This window comes from Entelurus aequoreus, linkage group LG05 (genome assembly GCF_033978785.1).
Source record: "Entelurus aequoreus isolate RoL-2023_Sb linkage group LG05, RoL_Eaeq_v1.1, whole genome shotgun sequence".
Taxonomy (NCBI): Eukaryota; Metazoa; Chordata; class Actinopteri; order Syngnathiformes; family Syngnathidae; genus Entelurus; species Entelurus aequoreus.
Genome location: NC_084735.1, coordinates 67,914,941 through 67,933,610, shown reverse-complemented (window position 1 = coordinate 67,933,610; position 18,670 = coordinate 67,914,941). Strand labels below are relative to the sequence as shown.

Genomic DNA, 18,670 nt, shown 5'->3' with positions numbered 1-18,670 from the left:
CTAAGCGCTTTTACATAGTGAAACCCAATATCTGTCACACAGCGGTGAGGGAAGTCCTGTTTTGGGGTTGTCTGGCGAACTTCCTGTTTTATTTTGAAAGGTTAACTCTCCCTCTCGTTTCAGGTCACTTGCTCTTCCTCCCGTTTCACTGGTCTGATGTCTCTCCTGATTGCCTGATTGTGCCCACCTGTGTCACCCTCCCTCATGTGTACTAATGTCTCGTCCTCCTCTCGTCCTGTGCCGGAATATATCGTCTCGTCATGTACCGCCAGCCTTTGTCCACAGTCTTCCCCCAAGTTGATAAGTATTGCCTCGCCTTATCCCTTGATTTCTTTGTACCCTCTGAGAGTGATTTTGATTTACTAAAGTTTTTGAGCTAATTTCATAGTGCTTTGCTTTCCTTTTTTCCCCTCCTCTTGAAGCGCTTTAATTTGTAGTTTTCTTAGCTCTTTATAGTGTATGTTCTGTTTATAGCTTCTTGTCTTTTCCTCTTCATGAGCGATTTTCCTTTTGTGTAGCTAATCATAGATTGTTTTTTTTTGTTATTAGATCAGTGTAAAATTTTGCTATTGCCTTTTTCCTCCTTCTGGAGTGAATTTCCGTTTATTGTTTTATGCCCTGTGCTATGTGTGTTTTTGTACTCTAAGTGTATCATGTATATAGTTTTTTCTTTTTTTTTTAAATTCAAGACAAAGTTATGTTTTTGGTAACACTTTAGTATGGGGAACATATTCTAAGTAACAAAGACTTAATTTAGAGTTATTTGGACACTAGGGGAACATATTCTAAGTAACAAAGACTTAAATTGTAGTTATTTGGACACTAGGGGAACATATTCTAAGTAACAAAGACTTAATTTAGAGTTATTTGGACACTAGGGGAACATATTCTAAGTAACAAAGACTTAATTTTTAGTTATTTGGACACTAGGGGAACATATTCTAAGTAACAAAGACTTAAATTAGAGTTATTTGGACACTAGGGGAACATATTCTAAGTAACAAACACTTAATTTAGAGTTATTTGGACACTAGGGGAACATATTCTAAGTAACAAAGACTAAATTTAGAGTTATTTGGACACTAGGGGAACATATTCTAAGTAACAAAGACTTGATTTATAGTTATTTGGACACTATGGGAACATATTCTAAGTAACAAAGACTTAAATTAGAGTTATTTGGACACTAGGGGAACATATTCTAAGTAACAAAGACTTAATTTAGAGTTATTTGGACACTAGGGGAACATATTCTAAGTAACAAAGACTTAAATTGTAGTTATTTGGACACTAGGGGAACATATTCTAAGTAACAAAGACTTAATTTAGAGTTATTTGGACACTAGGGGAACATATTCTAAGTAACAAAGACTTAATTTAGAGTTATTTGGACACTAGGGGAACATATTCTAAGTAACAAAGACTTAAATTAGAGTTATTTGGACACTAGGGGAACATATTCTAAGTAACAAAGACTTAATTTAGAGTTATTTGGACACTAGGGGAACATATTCCAAGTAACAAAGACTTAATTTAGAGTTATTTGGACACTAGGGGAACATATTCTAAGTAACAAAGACTTAAATTAGAGTTATTTGGACACTAGGGGAACATATTCTAAGTAACAAAGACTTAAATTGTAGTTATTTGGACACTAGGGGAACATATTCTAAGTAACAAAGACTTAATTTAGAGTTATTTGGACACTAGGGGAACATATTCTAAGTAACAAAGACTAAATTTAGAGTTATTTAGACACTAGGGGAACATATTCTAAGTAACAAAGACTTAATTTAGAGTTATTTGGACACTAGGGGAACATATTCTAAGTAACAAAGACTTAATTTAGAGTTATTTGGACACTAGGGGAACATATTCTAAGTAACAAAGACTTAAATTAGAGTTATTTGGACACTAGGGGAACATATTCTAAGTAACAAAGACTTAATTTAGAGTTATTTGGACACTAGGGGAACATATTCTAAGTAACAAAGACTTAAATTAGTTATTTGGACACTAGGGGAACATATTCTAAGTAACAAAGACTTAATTTAGAGTTATTTGGACACTAGGGGAACATATTCTAAGTAACAAAGACTTAAATTAGAGTTATTTGGACACTAGGGGAACATATTCTAAGTAACAAAGACTTAAATTAGAGTTATTTGGACACTAGGGGGACATATTCTAAGTAACAAAGACTTAATTTAGAGTTATTTGGACACTAGGGGAACATATTCTAAGTAACAAAGACTTAATTTAGAGTTATTTGGACACTAGGGGAACATATTCTAAGTAACAAAGACTTAATTTAGAGTTATTTGGACACTAGGGGAACATATTCTAAGTAACAAAGACTAAATTTAGAGTTATTTGGACACTAGGGGAACATATTCTAACTAACAAAGACTTAAATTGTAGTTATTTGGACACTAGGGGAACATATTCTAAGTAACAAAGACTTAATTTAGAGTTATTTGGACACTAGGGGAACATATTCTAAGTAACAAAGACTTAATTTAGAGTTATTTGGACACTAGGGGAACATATTCTAAGTAACAAAGACTTAAATTAGAGTTATTTGGACACTAGGGGAACATATTCTAAGTAACAAAGACTAAATTTAGAGTTATTTGGACACTAGGGGAACATATTCTAAGTAACAAAGACTTAATTTAGAGTTATTTGGACACTAGGGGAACATATTCTAAGTAACAAAGACTTAATTTAGAGTTATTTGGACACTAGGGGAACATATTCCAAGTAACAAAGACTTAATTTAGAGTTATTTGGACACTAGGGGAACATATTCTGAGTAACAAAGACTTAAATTAGTTATTTGGACACTAGGGGAACATATTCTAAGTAACAAAGACTTAAATTGTAGTTATTTGGACACTAGGGGAACATATTCTAAGTAACAAAGACTTAATTTAGAGTTATTTGGACACTAGGGGAACATATTCTAAGTAACAAAGACTAAATTTAGAGTTATTTAGACACTAGGGGAACATATTCTAAGTAACAAAGACTTAATTTAGAGTTATTTGGACACTAGGGGAACATATTCTAAGTAACAAAGACTTAATTTAGAGTTATTTGGACACTAGGGGAACATATTCTAAGTAACAAAGACTTAAATTAGAGTTATTTGGACACTAGGGGAACATATTCTAAGTAACAAAGACTTAATTTAGAGTTATTTGGACACTAGGGGAACATATTCTAAGTAACAAAGACTTAAATTAGTTATTTGGACACTAGGGGAACATATTCTAAGTAACAAAGACTTAATTTAGAGTTATTTGGACACTAGGGGAACATATTCTAAGTAACAAAGACTTAAATTAGAGTTATTTGGACACTAGGGGAACATATTCTAAGTAACAAAGACTTAAATTAGAGTTATTTGGACACTAGGGGAACATATTCTAAGTAACAAAGACTTAATTTAGAGTTATTTGGACACTAGGGGAACATATTCTAAGTAACAAAGACTTAATTTAGAGTTATTTGGACACTAGGGGAACATATTCTAAGTAACAAAGACTTAATTTAGAGTTATTTGGACACTAGGGGAACATATTCTAAGTAACAAAGACTTAATTTAGAGTTATTTGGACACTAGGGGAACATATTCTAAGCAACAAAGACTTAATTTAGAGTTATTTAGACACTAGGGGAACATATTCTAAATAACAAAGACTTAAATTAGTTATTTGGACACTAGGGGAACATATTCTAAGTAACAAAGACTTAAATTGTAGTTATTTCGACACTAGGGGAACATATTCTAAGTAACAAAGACTTAATTTAGAGTTATTTGGACACTAGGGGAACATATTCTAAGTAACAAAGACTTAAATTAGAGTTATTTGGACACTAGGGGAACATATTCTAAGTAACAAAGACTTAATTTAGAGTTATTTGGACACTAGGGGAACATATTCTAAGTAACAAAGACTTAATTTAGAGTTATTTGGACACTAGGGGAACATATTCTAAGTAACAAAGACTTAATTTAGAGTTATTTGGACACTAGGGGAACATATTCTAAGTAACAAAGACTTAATTTAGAGTTATTTGGACACTAGGGGAACATATTCTAAGCAACAAAGACTTAATTTAGAGTTATTTAGACACTAGGGGAACATATTCTAAGTAACAAAGACTTAAATTAGTTATTTGGACACTAGGGGAACATATTCTAAGTAACAAAGACTTAAATTGTAGTTATTTCGACACTAGGGGAACATATTCTAAGTAACAAAGACTTAATTTAGAGTTATTTGGACACTAGGGGAACATATTCTAAGTAACAAAGACTTAATTTATAGTTATTTGGACACTAGGGGAACATATTCTAAGTAACAAAGACTTAATTTATAGTTATTTGGACACTAGGGGAACATATTCTAAGTAACAAAGACTTAATTTAGAGTTATTTGGACACTAGGGGAACATATTCTAAGTAACAAAGACTTAATTTAGAGTTATTTGGACACTAGGGGAACATATTCTAAGCAACAAAGACTTAATTTAGAGTTATTTAGACACTAGGGGAACATATTCTAAGTAACAAAGACTTAAATTAGTTATTTGGACACTAGGGGAACATATTCTAAGTAACAAAGACTTAAATTGTAGTTATTTTGACACTAGGGGAACATATTCTAAGTAACAAAGACTTAATTTAGAGTTATTTGGACACTAGGGGAACATATTCTAAGTAACAAAGACTTAATTTATAGTTATTTGGACACTAGGGGAACATATTCTAAGTAACAAAGACTTAATTTATAGTTATTTGGACACTAGGGGAACATATTCTAAGTAACAAAGACTTAATTTAGAGTTATTTGGACACTAGGGGAACATATTCTAAGTAACAAAGACTTAATTTAGAGTTATTTGGACACTAGGGGAACATATTCTAAGTAACAAAGACTTAAATTAGAGTTATTTGGACACTAGGGGAACATATTCTAAGTAACAAAGACTTAATTTAGACACTAGGGGAACATATTCTAAGTAACAAAGACTTAAATTAGAGTTATTTGGACACTAGGGGAACATATTCTAAGTAATAAAGACTTAATTTAGAGTTATTTGGTTAGGGTTAGGTTCAGGGTTAGAGGGTCAGCATTATAATAAGGCCATGCCGAATAAGGCATTAAGTACTTAAAGATGACTAGTTAAGAGCCAATATGTTACTAATTTGCATGTTAAACAACTAATTAATGGTGAATATGTTCCCCATACTAAAGTGTTACCATGTTTTTTTTACTGGTGCACAAAATGAACCGTGCATGAACATTACCTTGTTCAAAGAACAAAACCAACACAGTGCATAAACTCACAACAAATTACACAGCTGCAAACCAGTCAGCTGTTGCCGTATCGGTAATACGCCGATAGGGAGAAGTTTGTATTTACGCGATGAGTCGGTTGCGTTTTGACCTCCGCCGAACCCCTGAGCCCGACTCACCGAACCCCTAGGGTTTGATCGAAACCAGGTTAAGAACCACTGAAATATAAGTTATCGTCGAGGAAGTCATTGGAAAAATTTTGCTTTGATGCATTTTCAGGTTATAATGAGGCTATTTTTTTCCACATCTGAGTGTGTGCGATTTTCTGTGGGGGGGGAAAAAAAAAAAGAGCATATGGTGAGTCAGTGTGTAGGAGTGGAGTGGCACCGTGCATCAGTGGGCTGGAGAAAGGCGGCTGTGCATGCACCGCCAATAGGTGGCACTCTACACTTTGGTGACCCACACTTGGAAGGAAGCTGGTAAATACAGTGGATGCATGTCCAAATAAGACAAAGTTGGATCACATGTTATTTTTTTTAATCAAAAGAGTAATGCGGAATGTGTGTCCATAATGACAGTGAACAATGCAGAGAATGTCTTCTGGGTGTTAGTTTATGTCCATAACAGCAACGATGAGGGTTCATCACCTCCTGCATTCAGCAGTCCTAACAAGCACGTCAAGGGGCGGAGGTCGTGCAAGTGCGCTTGTCCCGAAGGTCCAGTGGAAAATATGCAGGGTGTGAGAGGGCAACTGGCACATCCTGTGGTTTGCTGATAATAGGAAGCAATGGTACAGTACATAAGGGAAAAAAATAACCACTCACTCACACACCCACACACACGTTCACTCTCCCCTCCTGATTGTTTGCAGGAGGTGGGAGGTCATTACCATTCACATCCATTAGCATTGGGAGAATGTTAGTGTCTAAAAGGTGTCCCTACTGTAGTGGGCAGTAATTGTCATCCACCTTTTCCTATATATGCGCAATATGTTCTTTTTTTTTTCTGCAGCATGACCAGTGGCGGGCCGTGCGTTTCCCACCTAGGCCTTCAGTGATGTCGGACGACAATGATCACCTCTCAAAATATCATAATTGATGTCACCACGTGACCATTGCTGGGAAAATACTACACAGAAACAGGTAAGACTTAACATTAATTAATTGCTTATTAAGTGGTGTGAAGTGAATTATATTTATATAGCGCTATTAAACCACATCAACAGTGTACAAAACAGGCTATTTTCTGGCGCATTTATAAACCAATAAACCCGCATCAGCAATTAAAATATATCTTATGTGGTACTGTCAAAATTAAATTTGTAAAAAACATTAAACGTGAAGATATAAAGAAATAAGATATTTGAACTCACAATTTGTAGAACCCATTCAACGCCGTATCGCTCGTAGTCGGTTGATTTGTGTGGAAATGGCGGGCATTTCCCCATTTCATCGCAGGGCAGCTGAGCTAGCTTCCGGGGTTGGCCGACGTCGTCTCACAAAATGTAGTTTCTCGGTGTGGCTCTGCTGATCTGCATAGCACCGCCGCGGCTCAAACCAGTGGATACCCAATCACAGGACGCGTAAATGTCTTGTTCAACGTGAGGCCAGCTAGAAGGCCTTACTGACAACAACTCGTGATCTGATTGGCTATCGCAATTGTCTACCAACTCTATGTGCCCGTTAACTTACAGTGCACCGACGCCCACATTGTTGATTCTGAAGGCCCCGGGCAGATTTGGTACAGCATGGCAACATAAGCTAGCTGAATTTTGATTGGATACAAACTCGAACCTAAAAACAGCACTGGAAGGAGCATAGTATGACATGAAGAGAATATGAATACTTTTAGATATTTAGGGAAAGTAAATAAAAAAATACTTTTATCTTTAAATATGATCATGATTTCTGGTTATGTTAGGCCAGCAGAGAAGGCCTTGCTGGCCCTGACCGCACACCACTGAGCATGACATACCTTTGCGGTTAGCAGCGGTTTAACATGTCCTTGTCCTTGCACAGTTAAAATGATCCGAACTGTCTTCTTGTTGTCAGATAAATCACACAACAATAGAGGTCAAATGTAAATAATTGTATATTTTTTCAATGCGTTTGTCCTAAACATAAATGGTGTGCAAGTACACTTTATACAAAACCCAAAACCAGTGAAGTTGGCACGTTTGTGTAAATGTTGTTGATAAATGGCTTTCGCTTTGCACAGTAGAGTTTTAACTTGCACTTACAGATGTAGCGACAAACTGTAGTTACTGACAGTGGTTTTCTGAAGTGTTCCTGAGCCCATGTGGTGATATCCTTTACACAATGGTTTTTGATGCAGTACCGCCTGAGGGTCACGGCATTCAATTTTGGTCTTGCCGCTTACGTGCAGTGATTTATCCAGATTCTCTGAACCTTTTGATGATATTACGGACCGTAGATGGTGAAATCCCTTAATTCCTTGCAATAGTTTGTTGAGAAATGTTGTTCTTAAACTGTTCGACAATTTGTTGACAAAGTGGTGACCTTCGCTCCATCCTTGTTTGTGAATGACTGAGCATTTCATGGAAGCTGCTTTTATACCCAATCATGGCACCCACCTGTTCCCAATTAGCCCGTTCACGTGTGGGATGTTCCAAATAAGTGTTTGATGAGCATTCCTCAACTTTCTCAGGTTTTGTTGCCACTTGTGCCATCTTTTTTTAAACATGTTGCAGGCATCAAATTCCAAATGAGCTAATATTTGCAAAAAATAACAAAGTTTACCAATTTGAATGTTAAGTATCTTGTTTTTGTAGTCTATTCAATTGAATATAGGTTGAAAATAAATAGCTAATCATTGTATTCTGTTTTTATTAACGATTTACACAACGTTCTAACTTCACTAGCTTTGGGTTTTGTATTGCCTCCATACATTTCTTACATAGATTTTTGTATTCATTTATTTGTCATGTAAACTAGAGTATATCATATTCATATATAGTCGCTTTATCTTTAGGGACATTATTATTGGGCCATGGTTGTCATTTCAAAAGGTGCCTGAGTTAATAAGAGACAACTTTTAATGAGGAAAAAGCTGCAGGATGATGGATGCTGTGAAGTACAATTATTTAGTCCACACAACATGTTACCTTCCTGCCGCTCAGTTAGCGGGAGAACCATCGCATCACTAAATTCCGCATAATCCTCACAAGTGGATTATTAATAAACGTGTTTTGGCATTCTGTGTAATTGATGATTCTAGGTTGAGGGTTTCTATTTTTCTCCCACGTGGTTAAACGGGAACAAGAAGCCAGAAGCTGTCGTTTTAATTACAAACTAACAAACCCTTTTTTTTTTTTTTTACTAATTAGGTACATTTTTAAAGAAGTCTAATAATACCACATGAAATTAGGCTGTTGCCTGGATACATAAAGGCTGTATTGTACATGCATAGAAACTGTAATGACCTCAATGTTTTCTTTCTTGATCCCGTTTTATACAAATCAAACTGTATGTACAAAACATTTCTCTCATATTCTTTGTTATCCTACACTGCCAAGCCCATTTGTAGACAGAGAGCCAAACTTGGGTAATTTCCATTGTTTGTCTCCATATTTTGTACGTAACTTAAACCTGACAAACTATGAAGCAAAGTCACATTACAACACTGTCCCTGCAGGCTTTTAGGTGCAACGTCATGTACCTTTCTTCACTGCTCCAAAGTCCGCAAACTGAAACCTTTACATACTGCTTGTCTTTATGCATAAAGTTGGGCTGTCAACCCAAGTTTAACAGCCCTGCCCAGTTGGTGCATTCCTGTCCCATTTGCAAGTATGCATTCACTTCAGTTTGTCCTAGTTGTCTTTCCGTAGTCGAGAGGTCTACTGCCATTATGTTGAATGTACCAGTCTTGTCCTTTGTTGAGCCCTACAACATATTTATACTGTAAGTACTGTACTTACTGCACATTAGATGTTTGATTGTAATGTTACACACAATCTTGGTTGTATAATTCAATTTGAAATTCCTATAAACAGTAAACATGTAGCTTATGCATGGAATATCCAATCATCATACTAGCACATTTGTTTAACTGCACTTATTTTTCTTAGAATGTCACAGATACATTATTTTGTATCTCATGTAAGTTACACTGACATACTTTATTTCTGTGTGTTCAATTTTACAAAGACTCTGCTGGAGTCAGTATTGCCAACCTGTTATCTGTGTGCAAAGCTGGCAAGAAGAGACGTTAGCAGGAGCAGAACATTTACACCTTGCGTGTTTTTCTTTGATTTAATGTGAACATTTTGACCTCTCCAAAAAAAATTGTTTTTCCAATGTTGTCCTCCAACATGGTACCAAAAAGACAAATAAGCTACTCGTTATTTGTTTATTTACAGTCAAATAACATGTCAGATAAAAACCCTGCTGCGATGTTTGAACATAATTAAATTGCAATTTTTTTCCCCCCGAAAAAATACGTAATTATTTTTAAACATGTCATGCATGTCAGCCCCCCACCAAAAAAAACAGCTAAATCACACCAAAAAAAATTATGAAACTGGATTTTACTTATAAATCACCACCATTTTTCAATTGTGTTTAAATCTTAACCATTATCTTGAAATCAACTGAGTAACTCTGTTGTTTGCTAACCTCGAGACTTATTCCCAGCAAGTCTCTGTAATTTGTTAAGTCACTGGTTTGTGAGTGACAGGAAGAAAAGCTCCGACTCGCTTTGGGGAGCAAAGTCGTTAGGCGCAATCTGTTGGTGTGCATGTGTTCATCACTGGGCCCCAAATATAACATGGCATCTATTTTTCTGATTGTTTATCTCAGAAGAGGGCTCTTCTATTTGGGTTCACACCAGTCAAATCCAAGTTCTTACTTTTTTGCATATTCTAGGGAGGGAATAGTTCTTTGGCACCACCTGTTGCTGTGGATATGTTTGACTTGACTCCAAATATAAGATGACATGTATCTTTTCGATTTTTTTTTTTTTTGGTCTCTGGAAAAGCGCCTACATTTGGATTAACACCAGTTAAATCAGGGTTAAGACTTTTTTTGTGCATACTTTATGGGTTAAAGTGATGATATGATAATTTTTTTTCTCAGGAGGATGTCTTATATTTGGGTTACTACCAGTTAAATTCAAGTTATGACTTTTTTTGTATATATTATGGGGGACAAGGGGTTTGGTGCCACCTGTTGGTGTGACTATGTTCATACTCGACACCAAATATAAGTTGACTCATATTTTTTTTTCTTTTTTTTTTTCAAATATAAAATGTCACATATTTCTCTGATTGTTTTTGGCAGATATGGTGTCTTTTGTTCAGGTTTACACCAGTTAAAGTCCTGTAAATATTATTAAAGAAGTATTGTGGCGCCACCTGTTGGTGTGCATGTGTACATCACTGGACTCCAAATATAAGATGACACATTTTTCTGGTTTTTCTCAGTAGGGGGGATGTTATATTTGGGTTAACACCAGTTATATCCAAGTTATGACTCATATACTATGAGGGGAGATTGACGCCACCTGTTGTTGTGAATGTGTTCATCACTACTCGACTCCAAATATAAGATGACTTGTATTTATTGGATTTTTTATTTATTTTTTGGTCTCGGGAAAAGCGTCATAAATTGGGATTAACACCAGTTACATCAGGGTAATGACTTTTTTGTACGTACTTTGGGGGTAGAAGTCATCTGGCGCCACCTGTGGGTGTGCATGTGTACATCACTAGACTTCAAATATAAGATTGTTTTTCTGGGGAGAGGGTGTCTTATATTCAGGTTAATACCAGTTAAAACCAAGTTGTGACTTGTTTGTACATACAATGGGGAGAAGGAGCTGACGTATGACGCCACCTAATTGCCAAAACACAGAGCTGTCACCATCCTGAACTCTAACTTATAATAATTCACCCCTATACAATATCCTACCCTAATACCCTACTGTGCAATATTACCATTCGAGTGCAATACATCCGACACTGATTGTTATTTTTTACTCCGGTACTCTTGTCTTGTACTGTATATTGTACAGTATTTTGTATTTCTATAGTGTTTTGTATATTGTACAGGATTGCTTATTTTTATTGGACAGTAGTCTGTTTATTTCAATTGTTTTTTTTTTTCTTTATTACCTCTTGCGTAATTTATTTTTACCCCATATTTGTTCCCACTACCGCACCTTAAGTTGGAGTCCTTAATCTCGTTATATGCAAATATAATAAATATAAAGTACATTCTGTTCAAATGTTTCCGATTTTTCTCGGATTTTCCGGGAATTTTACCTTATTTTTAAATGCAGAAGCTGACAAGTAGGGCTTGAACAAAAACAAATTGAGCATAACCCTGAACAAAACTAGATGCATCACACTGTAATTTCACTCCTGGCTCATGTGGATGCACTTTTATTTTGAAGATGTTTCCTCACGTCCTCATTAGCGCCATTGCGCAGAGGGAAATGAAAGGGAGTGAGCGTGAAGTGATCATTGGAGAGGATAAGTCATCACTCCATCCTATGAGGGGCTGTTAGGGACATTATTCAGAATTACCTCTTACATACATTACTGAAATGCTCTCACATAAACAATTAAAATCTTTTTCTTTTATACACACTACTGAAACACTCTTATAAACACTACTGAAATGCTCTTACATACACTACTGAAATGCTCTCACATAAACAACTGAAATCTTTTTCTCTCACACACCCTACTGAAACACTCTTATAAACACTACTGAAATGCTCTTACATATACTACTGAAACACTACTGAAACACTCTAAACACTACTGAAATGCTCTTACATACACTACTAAAATGCTCTTATAAACACTACTGAAATGCTCTTATAAACACTACTGAAATACTCTTACATACACTACTGAAACGCTCTTACATACACTACTGAAATGCTCTTACATACACTACTGAAATACTCTTACATACACTACTGAAACACTCTTATAAACACTACTGAAATGTTTTTGTCTCACGCACACACACACACCTGGAATTATTGTTCACTAGTATGTATAAACGGATTTCACCTGTGTGTGTGTGTGTGTGTGTGTGTGTGTGTGTGTGTGTGTGTGTGTGTGTGTGTGTGTGTGTGTGTGTGTGTGTGTGTGTGTGTGTGTGTGTGTGTGTGTGTGTGTGTGTGTGTGTGTGTGTGTGTGTGTGTGTGTGTGTGTGCTTTTTACACGTGTGTGTGAGGGACAACAATTTCAGTAGTATGTGTGCAAAGATTTCAGTTATGTGTATGAGCGCATCTTACCAGTGTGTGTAAGAGCATCTTACTAGTGTGTGTGAGCGATGTTGCATTCCGTTTCCGGTATAATCCCCGCCCCTTTTCAGACAAGTTTATTTTTATTTTTTTTAAAGCCAAGTTGTGGACAAAATGTCTGCCGACAAGTAGCTTAACCAAGGCGGGAGCTCCACTTCATAATTTGAGGGCTTCAGCGGAGAATATAAGAACACTTTCAATGCAACAAGGGTCGGGCTGCCGCCGTGGGTCTCCCCCGCAGGACGCAGCACCTGAGCGGCCACACAGCGGTGCCTTTCTCCTCCGACAGCCAAGCAGCCTGGAGCACTCGTTCCATTGCGAGGTTGCACCGCACACATACAACGTTTCAGTTCATGGACATCGGGGCAAAATGGAGGAAAAGGTAATTAGACATTATTTCTAAATGATTGTTGAATCACACGAAATGTAAGACAACATGGCATTGTAGTGAGCTACAATGGTAACATGTCGAAATGTGAGTCACGTCGTGTTACGTCCGTAGCTAATCATATACTAATGATAATGGATTGCATTTATTTAGCGCTTATCGACTATATAAGGGGTCCCCAAACTACGGCCCGCGGGCCAGTTACGGCCCTCCAAAGTCCAACATCCGGCCCGCTGGGAAAAAAAATAAAATGTTATTATTTTCAATCTGTCTTTTCTAATCCATTTTTTGGTGTTCCCTAGCCACTCAGGCAAATCATATTGTCTACAAATGCATTTCCCTGTATGACTTATATTGTCTTAGCTGTTTTCATGTGATCTGATTGTTACATTCTTATTTCAGAGTCACCACACAACTGCATGACCATTTCAACAAGGACAGAATAAACAACCTCTGGATTCATGGAACTTCTTTGCACACAAATATATTAATTGGAATATTCAATACATTTCACATAGAAACATTGTGAATATTATTTTCAACAGTGTGTTGAAAACAACCTTTTTTGGCTCAGAAAGGTTCCTTATGTCTCATTATTCATATCCTTTAATACTTGTCGGTGTGTAATTCCAGACATAGATGTAAACATTAATGAGACAACAATGAACATTTTTCAACAAGTGAACCCACTTGAAAATGATGGCAACTATGAAATAGACATTTTCACTTCAATTCTGCACTTTATTCAGTGGACAACATGAGAATAATAAGGTTTGTTAAAATGTTTTCTTCACTTGTGCAGTGTATTCTGCGAATTAACATTTTGTTTAAACATTTTGTAAAAAATAAATAAGGAACCTGTTATACAGACCTGTATGAAGTTGCCCACTTTATTATTTTGCAAATATCAGAATAACACCGCAATACGTCTGTGCTGTGAACATTTATGTTTCTACGGTTTATGTTTTTAAGTTATTTTATGTTCTGACTGTCATCCAGCCCCCACCACCACACACACTTTGTCAAAATCTCCCCAAACTTGTCCCAAACGTTTGTGATGCACAATTTTTTTGTCTTATGATTATTGTATTTAGGTTAGGGGCTAGGTGTAAATATTAACACATTAACTTAAACTATAATTTTAGACAAACAATATCTATTGTCTGACTACAAGAAGCATTGAAAAGTATATAAATAATAAGGCATAGGGAACCTTTTTTGAGAAAATAAAAAAAGGATATTTAATGTTTATGAGAAATGTATTGAATATTCCAATTAATATATTTGTGTGCAGAGAAGTTCCATGAATCCAGAGGTTGTTTATTCCGTCTTTGTTGAAATGGTCATGCTGCTGTGTGGTGACTCTGAAATAAGAATGTAACAATCAGATCACATGAAAACAGCTAAGACAATATAAGTCATACAGGGAAATGCATTTGTAGACAATATGATTTGCTTGAGCGGCTAGGGAACACCAAAAAATGGATTAGAAAAGACAAATTGAACATAATACACTTTTTTTTTTTTTCCAGCGGGCCGGATGTTGGACTTTGGAGGGCCGTAACCGGCCTGCGGGCCGTAGTTTGGGGACCCCTTATATAGTCGATAAGCGCTAAATAAATGCAATCCATTATCATTAGTATATGATTAGCTACTGACGTAACACGACGTGACTCACATTTCGACATGTTACCATTGTAGCTCACTACAATGCCATGTTGTCTTACATTTCGTGTGATTCAACAATCATTTAGAAATAATGTCTAATTACCTTTTCCTCCTTTTGCCCCGATGTCCATGAACTGAAACGTTGTATGTGTGCGGTGCAACCTCGCAATGGAACGAGTGCTCCAGGCTGCTTGGCTGTCGGGAGGAGAAAGGCACCGCTGTGTGGCCGCTCAGGTGCTGCGTCCTGCGGGGGAGACCCACGGCGGCAGCCCGACCCTTGTTGTATTGAAAGTGTTTTTATATTCTCCGCTGAAGCCCTCAAATTATGAAGTGGAGCTCCCGCCTTGGTTAAGCTACTTGTCGGCAGACATTTTGTCCACAACTTGGCTTTAAAAAAAATAAAAATAAATTTGTCTGAAAAGGGGCGGGGATTATACCGGAATGCAACATCGCTCACACACACTAGTAAGATGCTCTTACACATAGTGGTAAGATGCTATTACACACACTGGTAAGATGCGCTCATACACATAACTGAAATCTTTGCACACATACTACTGAAATTGTTGTCTCACACGCACGTGTAAAAAGCACACACACACACGGGTGAAATCCGTTTATACATACTAGTGAAAAATAATTCCAGGTGTGTGTGTGCATGAGACAAAAACATTTCAGTAGTGGTTATACGAGTGTTTCAGTAGTGTATGTAAGAATGTTTCAGTAGTGTTTATAAGAGTGTTTCAGTAGTGTATGTAACAGCATTTCAGTAGTGTTTATAAGAGCGTTTCAGTAGTGTTTATAAGAGCGTTTCAGTAGTGTTTATAAGAGCATTTCAGTAGTGTATGTAAGCGCATTTCAGTAGTGTTTATAAGAGCGTTTCAGTAGTGTTTATAAGAGTGTTTCAGTAGTATATGTAAGAGCATTTCAGTAGTGTTTATAAGAGTGTTTCAGTAGGGTGTGTGAGAGAAAAAAAATTCAGTTTATGTGAGAGCATTTCAGTAGTGTATGTAAGAGCATTTCAGTAGTGTTTATAAGAGTGTTTCAGTAGTGTGTATAAGAGAAAAAGATTTCAGTTTATGTGAGAGCATTTCAGTAGTGTATGTAAGAGGTAATTCTGAATAATGTCCCTAACGGCCCCTCATACCATCCTTTCACATGCTAAATCTCTCATGTCGCATGCATGTTGCAGTTGTGAAGACGTATAGCAGAGCCTGCTGTGCCTCAGCCTATAGCGAGTAAAGATCAGTACCCAGTCAGGAGAAGGACTGCGTCTGCCCTAACATACTGTTTTCACACTCGCATCTAGTCTACAGACACAATCAAACGTACAAAGACTCACAATGCATCGTGAAAGACTTGTCGGCATGCATCGCACACAATGAAACGTTGATGAGACCGTTTTTTCATTGAGTCGCACTCATGTGTCTTTGCGGTCGCATCTTTGTGTGTGTGTGGTGAAATATGGCGTCCGCAATCTCCGGCTTCAGACACTATCCCTGAAAAACAAACAAGAAAAGAAAAGCACTGTGTTATATGTGATAGAAATGGCATCACTTGGACTTCTTATCATTGTGAAGCAGGATTCACCAAGCTTTGGATTGTTCACCCACTGATAGGGAATTGTGCCAAGGACATTGCATTGCTGCAACATCAACATAATAATAATAATACCTGGGATTTATATAGCGCTTTTCTAAGTACCCAAAGTCGCTTTACATGTAGAACCCATCATTCATTCACACCTGGTGGTGGTAAGCTACTTCCATAGCCACAACTGCCGTGGGGTAGACTAACATAACACCAACCTCCCCCTCTTATTGCGATCTTCTTGACAATGCTAAATGTAAACTATGGTCAACCTGCACATCAATGCAGTTTCTATGCCGCTAGACAAAGCTCAAACAAAATTCCGTTGACATGTATGACTTAAGTGTTGTGACTATGACAATAAAGGAATTGATTGATTGTGAGCTGGGTTTAGACCGTCGTGAGACAGGTTGGTTTTACCCTACTGATTATGTGTTGTTGCAACAGGCTTTTTTTGGTATAAACTGCACCCTCCTTCTTGGGAGCTATCAGAAGCCCTTTTCATACAGCCTGAAAAAGCTGCCTTTTATCTGTCAGGAAGTGGTGGTGACAAACCCCAAGATGCAGAGATGGCAGGCTCGGTGCAGGAAAACATGGTTTTAATGTCCAGAAAATGCAGGTAACCAGGAACCAGGAAACAGGAACAGGAATCAGGAAATAGCTCACATCATACAATAAATAACTAACAAGAAGTGAATTGTGAAGTGAATTACATTTATATAGCGCTTTTTCTCAAGTGACTCAAAGCGCTTTACATAGTGAAACCCAATATCTAAGTTACATTCAAACCAGTGTGGGTGGCACTGGGAGCAGGTGGGTAAAGTGTCTTGCCCAAGGACACAACGGCAGTGACTAGGATGGCGGAAGCGGGGATCGAACCTGCAACCCTCAAGTTGCTGGCACGGCCGCTCTACCAACCGAGCTATACCGCCCCTAAATTCAAGAGAAGAGGAACCAGGGAGAACTGGAGACAGCAAGCAGCCCACAGCATACAACAAACAATACTCCAGCACTGACTGGCGGGAGAGGCAGGTATAAATATGAGCCTCATTGGCAATTGGCACCAGGTGTGCCAGACTGCCAATCAGGTACAGGTGAGGGAAACAAGCGCTTAAAGAGACATGCAGGAAAAGGAACCAAAATAAGAGCGCTGACAGGAAATAAAATAAACAGAGAAAAAAAGAAACATAACCCAACTGTCAGTGAGAATCCTGACATCATCCTCTTTTTTTCCCCCATGTCACAATTCTGCATGAAAGGCATCGACACAGTATTTATTGATTGACAATATTATTAAATCACAATTATTGAAATTCAACGATTTTGGTGCATTTGCAAACAGCTACATCTATGTACAAAGCAAACTATAACCTGCTATCCAAGAATATACAACAATTCTTCTCAACAGAAGAGGAGAAATATAACCTTAGAGGAAAATCTAATTTAAAACATGTGTATGCTCGTACAACACTTAAAACCTTTAGTATATCAGTATGTGGAATTAAATAATTGATTAACCAAAAAAATCAAACAAAGCACCAATATGATTCAGTTTAAGAGACTGTTCAAACTACAAGTGTTCACAAAGTACACAGAACAAAAATTATGATGAACATTGCGAACCTTTTTAAAAAAATTGAAACAAACATTTACGTATTTAATATTTGTTTGCTTATTATGGTATATTATTTATTTATTATTTATTTGTTCACTGTTCTGTTACAGAGAACAAGGAAATTGGATAAGATTGCTATAGTATGAAAAAGGGTAGAATTGAATAAGCTTGTGCTGTAATGAAACAACTGGAATTGTGTGATGCATTACATTGTTATGTATGAATGTTCAAAATAAACTGAAACTGAACTGAATATTAGCCCAGCGCTGTTACGCCTTCTAATGTTGTATCAGAATTAAGTTTTATAGCCTTGAAAACCCCTCTTTTACCCCATGTCAATATTTTGTACTGTAAATTGTTATTCTTATAGCCACACCTGTGTGTTTACTTCCGTACCTGACGGTTTCGGCTACAACTGTTGCCTTCCTCCGAGGCTGTTCAGGTACGGGAGTAAACATAAGAATAACAAATTACATCATATTTTGAAGACCTTTTAAACCTCTTTGGATTATAGTTTGTATTGCTTGGATTTTAATGACATCAGGTCCGGCTCGTTGAATTAGCTATTTTTAGACCCATGTAGCGAGGTAGCTTACACCAAAGCTACGGGCTACAAAGAAAGAAAAGATTGGGCTGCGAATCCAGGCCAAAAAAAAATTTGGAGAAAATACAATGACCTGGATGAATGAGAACATCCAATTTTAATCCATGACGATTGGTTGGTGTTCGTCTGATGAGTCACAATTGGCTAAGGTTAGGGTGGAGCATCATATGTTGCCATCCAAGCAACGTTACCATGGACGCCCCTGCTTATTTCAGCAA

The 18,670-nt window shown here is 36.9% G+C and overlaps 1 protein-coding gene and 1 long non-coding RNA gene across 2 annotated transcripts in view; one reads left to right on the top strand and one right to left on the bottom strand.

The window, feature by feature from the left end:
- The first annotated feature begins 154 nt into the window (after positions 1 to 154).
- LOC133650933 (uncharacterized) lies at positions 155 to 13,657 on the top strand. Its single transcript, XR_009826337.1, has 3 exons — positions 155 to 304; positions 6,321 to 6,451; positions 13,378 to 13,657. It is a non-coding gene; the product is annotated as an uncharacterized LOC133650933 (long non-coding RNA).
- Positions 13,658 to 15,703: 2,046 nt separating this feature from the next.
- gabra6b (gamma-aminobutyric acid type A receptor subunit alpha6b) overlaps positions 15,704 to 18,670 on the bottom strand; it is a 76,688-nt gene continuing 73,721 nt past the window's right edge. Inside the window, exon 11 of the mRNA XM_062048718.1 lies at positions 15,704 to 16,142. Coding sequence (XP_061904702.1) covers positions 16,130 to 16,142 — 13 coding nt within the window. The 3' untranslated portion in view covers positions 15,704 to 16,129. The remainder of the gene's footprint in view (positions 16,143 to 18,670) is intronic.